Genomic DNA, 4,989 nt, shown 5'->3' with positions numbered 1-4,989 from the left:
GTTGGAGAAGTATCTGTTCAGATCTTCTGCCCATTTTTTAATTGGATTGTTTGTTTTTTTGTTGAGTTGTATAAGTTCTTTATATATTTTGTACTTTTTATTTAAAAAAAATTTTTTTCATAGAGTGAACAATATTTGTCAGGTGCAGTACAAACAAAACAAGACATGATCCCTATTCTTCAAGATTTCTTTCTTCCCTTCCCCTTCCTTTTTTCCTTCCCCTCCCTTTTTTCCTTCCCCTCCCTTTTTTCCTTCCCCTCTTCCTTCCATTTATTTATTACATATTTATTGAGTACCCACTGTGAGCTTGCCACTATTCCAGTGCAGAAAATACAGACGTTAATAAGACTCCCTGTCCTTTCTTCTAGGTAAACTATAAACAAGTTAATAAAAAACATCATTTTAGGTAGTGTAAGTGCTGTGTTGCTAAACAAAGATAGATAAAAGGGAAAAAAACCCGCTGATTTAGGTGGGGTGGTTGGGGTGGCATCTCTGGAGAGAGCATTTGAGCAACGACCTAAATGACACGGAGACATAAGCCATGTAGAGATGGAGGGGAAGAGATTGTGAAGCAGAGGAAACAGCAAGTGCTAAAGCCCCAAGCGAGTCACCAGATTGGCACCTAAGAGGGACCAGGAGGGGACAGTGGTAGGACGAGGCAGAAGTGGCTGTGCTCCCGAGCAGTGGGAGGGGCAGCCGTGGACCTGATCACACAGGGCTCTGTGACTTCGGCACAGACTGGATTTTAGCCTGAGTATGAGAGGAAGCGTTGTAAATTCTGAGAAGGGGAGTTCGCTGTGATTGCGTTTTTAAAAGCCACTTTAAAGGCTGTATAGAGAAGTAATAAGAGGGGGGAACAAGAACAGAAGCAGGGAGACCAGTTAGGAAGCTGTTGCTGTCACTGAGGTGCCGTGGTGATGGGTCAAGAGGATGGATGGTGGCAGTGGGCGTGAGAAGTGGGACTCCAGGTCTACTTTGAAGGAACAGCTGGTAGCATTTACTATGTGTTGGCTTTGGTGTTGTGAACTTTGTTTTTCCACTTCTCTTTATTTCTCTTCTCTTATTGCGGAGAAAGGGAGGAATATCACAAAGGAATAAACCAGTGAGAATTTATCGAATGTCTCTTTCTTAAAAAATAGCATTACATCATTGCCTTTCACCTCCCATTCATTTCTCTACCCGATTATACCTCGAGTCCCTTCCTCCTTTTTTTAAATTTAGGAAAACTTATGTTTTCACTTAGTATATTTCTTCCTTTATTCCTTAGGAAGCAATATGTCATCAATTTAATGACTTAAAAAATCAAGGGGAGAAGCAGTGACTAAAATTCATGTTTTCAAATATATAATGTCAACTGTGATTTAGGAAGAAAAATACTATTGAAACAAAACACAAAAGTTACTGAAATAATAAAAATCTGTAAAATTTAAACATTTTCATTTCTCTGACAATTGAAGAAGGTATAACTTAATGTTTCTTTGATTGGAATATTTCATTATTAGTTTATGTTAAAAATTAAACACTAAATTTGATAAGTTATATTTTTTAAAGTTGTAATTTTCTAATTTTGTTGAAGTGGGCATAAATTTTAGCATTTCCCCTTTTTACATATTGATAGCTGAAATGATGAAAGTTGTTTTAATTAGAATTAGAGTATCTACTTGTACTCGTAAAGTATTGATTTAAAATTTTACCTTTGCCTCTGCCTCATCCAGGGAAGTGCCAGACACAGCTTCAGAATGTGACTCCTTAAATTCTTCCATTGGAAGGAAACAGTCTCCTCCTTCAAGCCTTGAGATATACCAAACATTGTCTCCTCGAAAGATATCAAGAGATGAGCTCTCTCTAGAAGATTCCTCCAGAGGAGATTCGCCCGTCACTGCAGATCTCTCTCGGGGCTCTCCTGATTGTGGAGGTCTGACGGAAACTAAGAGCATGATCTTCAGTCCTGCAAGCAAAGTGTACAATGGCATCTTGGAGAAGTCCTGTAGCATGAACCAGCTTTCTAGCGGGATCCCGGTGCCTAAGCCTCGCCACACGTCCTGTTCCTCAGCTGGCAGCAACAGTAAACGGGTTCAGGAAGCCCCACATGTTGCCAGGATAAGCAGCATCCCACACGACCTTTGTCATAATGGAGAGAAAAGCAAAAAGCCATCGAAAATCAAAAGCCTTTTTAAGAAGAAATCTAAATGAACTGGCTGACTTGATGGAGTTCCATCCAAGTGGCATCTCTAAACTTTTACCCGCCCTCCCATCTTCCAGTCTCCTTTTTTTTTGTTTGTTTAATTTTAGGAATGTAACTCCATTGGGGCTTTCCAGACTGGATGCCATAGTGAAATGTCCTAAGGGCAACTGTCTGCTGTCTGCTTATTTAAATGACTATATAATCAATTGGTCAAGCCAGTTATTACTGAAAAATCATTAAGAGATGAGACAGTTTACAGTCCTTTCTGCCTATTTATTTCTGCTTTGTTATTAGTGATGTATATACAACGTTTTGTTGAAAGCCACTATGGACTTACAAGCTTTAATGGACTAGTAAGCCAGCATGGGCTTGCAAAAATTTCTTGTTTACCAGAGCATCTTCTTATCTTTCCACAGAGCTATTTACATCCTGGACTAAATAAAAGAAGTAAAACTAATTGCACTACTGTTTTCCAGACTGGAAAAAAAATTCTGCAAGTGAAACTGTATAAAGTTTATAAAATGACTGAATAGGGGACTGTTTTCACTTTTAGATCAAATGGGTTTTTAAGTAGAACCTAGGGTTTCTAATTGACCTGATTTCTGGAAATGAAAACCCACGCTTTTATTAGGGGAAGCTTCTTTAAATGCATTTAATATTATAAAGTTCCAAGTCCTGCTGTAAAGATCATGTTTTGTTTTTTCCCAGGGCTTTCACTGTGATTTACTGCACCGCAGGCTGTATGATAAATATCAGTAATTAGAAGAGAGAAAGTTCTTGATTCCTTACGCAAGTGGAAGTTAAAACTTGATCAGAGGACTTAAAACATTCACAAGCTTAAACTAAGGTGTGGGGATGTCGGGATTCAGACACTTGTTTACAGACTTTAACTGCAAAGGATTTATGGTTTGTGAAAAAATTTGTACTGTGGAAAAGATAATAAATTGGAGATATTATTGTGTGGGGCTGTGCTGAGTTTTGTTGAAACACTCCACTAAAAAACACTACATGTTTTCTGGAAAGCTATGTAAGCTGTCTTGTTGCTTAATTGCAATATAAGATATAGTGATGTTTTGGAAGTACATTGTCAACAGATTTCTTTCTATTTTATATTGTTTGTCATATTTTTATGTAGTTCGAAATGTTTAAATGTTCTAATATCAAGATTAACAAATATAAATTTATGGTGCATTTAGATTGTGTTGTATTAATTTGTAGTTTTGGGGTTAATTAAACTGATAGGTTGTTATAAGGGCAGTTTTTACTGTGAAGATGGTTACATAGAGCAACAAAGTACTCTAATATCTGGGAAGTTTTACATAAACAACTTCTCTTAAAAATTCAGTCATAAATAATCTGGATAATGCAGTGTGGATGGATGTTTGGGTGAACAACCGATGCATATTAGCTGGAATGGTTTTTTAGCATCATGCCCAAAGTACACAACATCCAACCCACTCCTGTTTGGATGAAAATGCGGATTGGTAAACAGGAAATTTATTTGAGATTTTCTCCAAAGAAACAATGTATTAACAATATGAACAGTTTCCTGAATTCTCTTGTAAATTATGATTGTTTATTCTTTTTTAATACTCTTGTTAAAAACTGAAGGTCTTGAATGATATTTATATGCACAGATATTTATGTTTTTAATAGTGCTATAAGGGCAAAAATTGATTGACTGAAATGAACATAGCATTTTAGACCAGCGGTCCCCAACCTCTGTGGTATGAGGAACCGGTACTCCTATGAGAATCCTTTATGGTCTGAGGTGGAGCTGAGGCGGTGATGCTAGCGCTGGGGAGCGGCTGCAAATACAGACAAAGCATCACAGGCTCGTCCCCGCTCACCTCCTGCTGTGTGGCCCGGTTCCTAGTAGGCCATGGACCAGTACCGGTCCCCAGCCTGGGGTTGGGGACCCATATTTTAGACTAATTATAAGGTAAGAAAATCTGAAAGGTCAATCGCTGAGGAACATAGGCTCTTAAAGCTGTTTACAAAGGGGAAAAGTTGTGTGTAAAGAATTGAAAAGTGTCTGGAAAGTTTCTTCAACGTGAAGGGACTACCTTATCTTTTTCCTCCTTACGACCAGACAGAAGTTCTTCCCTTTGAAAACTGCAGAAGGGATGAGAACTTTATAGGTTGCTGGATAGAAAAGGTAAAAGCCCCTGGATCATGGATGAAGCTGGGAGGAGGAATGGCTGTAGGAGCTCCAGCAAGCCTGCTGTTTGTCTAAGGTTAGAAGGAAATTCTGGATCGGAACCACCCAATGCTGCAACTTGTGGTGGGGTGTGGGTGAGGCTGGCCTGAGTACAGTGTGTGCCGTATTAAGTCAGGGGATGCATTGTTTGTGCTAAGTTTCACACACTCATTTATAAACATTCAACCAAGGGATACTTACGGCTTTATGTTTCTTATAATATTTACTTTGCATTAGTACAATGCTCTGTATTTGTAAATTCAACAGGAAATAGTTGAGTTTTGGAAAACCATGTAATTTTTGTATTACATCATTTACATGTGAAGAATTGAGCGTTAATATAACTTTTTTAAATTATCCATTTGTTATCCTATTTTACCCTTATAAAACCATGGTGTTTTCCTGATTTTTAAAGCAATACCTTCCTTACTATAAAAAACAATTCATGATAGAAAAGTATAAAGAAGAAAAACAACAAGCAGGTCAAATTCTACTGCTTATATACTTGCTTTTAGTATTTTGGTATGTTTCCTGCTAGATCATTTTTCTGTATATTGATACTGTAATTTATATCAGGCTTTTTCATTTAATATAAGCATTCATT

The 4,989-nt window shown here is 37.6% G+C and overlaps 1 protein-coding gene across 1 annotated transcript in view; it reads left to right on the top strand.

The window, feature by feature from the left end:
- STIM2 (stromal interaction molecule 2) overlaps window positions 1-3,380 on the top strand; it is a 76,894-nt gene extending 73,514 nt beyond the window's left edge. Inside the window, exon 13 of the mRNA XM_015594839.2 lies at window positions 1,716-3,380. Coding sequence (XP_015450325.1) covers window positions 1,716-2,193 — 478 coding nt within the window. The 3' untranslated portion in view covers window positions 2,194-3,380. The remainder of the gene's footprint in view (window positions 1-1,715) is intronic.
- Window positions 3,381-4,989: the final 1,609 nt, after the last annotated feature.

This window comes from Pteropus alecto, unplaced genomic scaffold (assembly GCF_000325575.1).
Source record: "Pteropus alecto unplaced genomic scaffold, ASM32557v1 scaffold5, whole genome shotgun sequence".
Lineage (NCBI taxonomy): Eukaryota > Metazoa > Chordata > Mammalia > Chiroptera > Pteropodidae > Pteropus > Pteropus alecto.
This window is presented reverse-complemented; position numbering and strand designations above follow the sequence as displayed.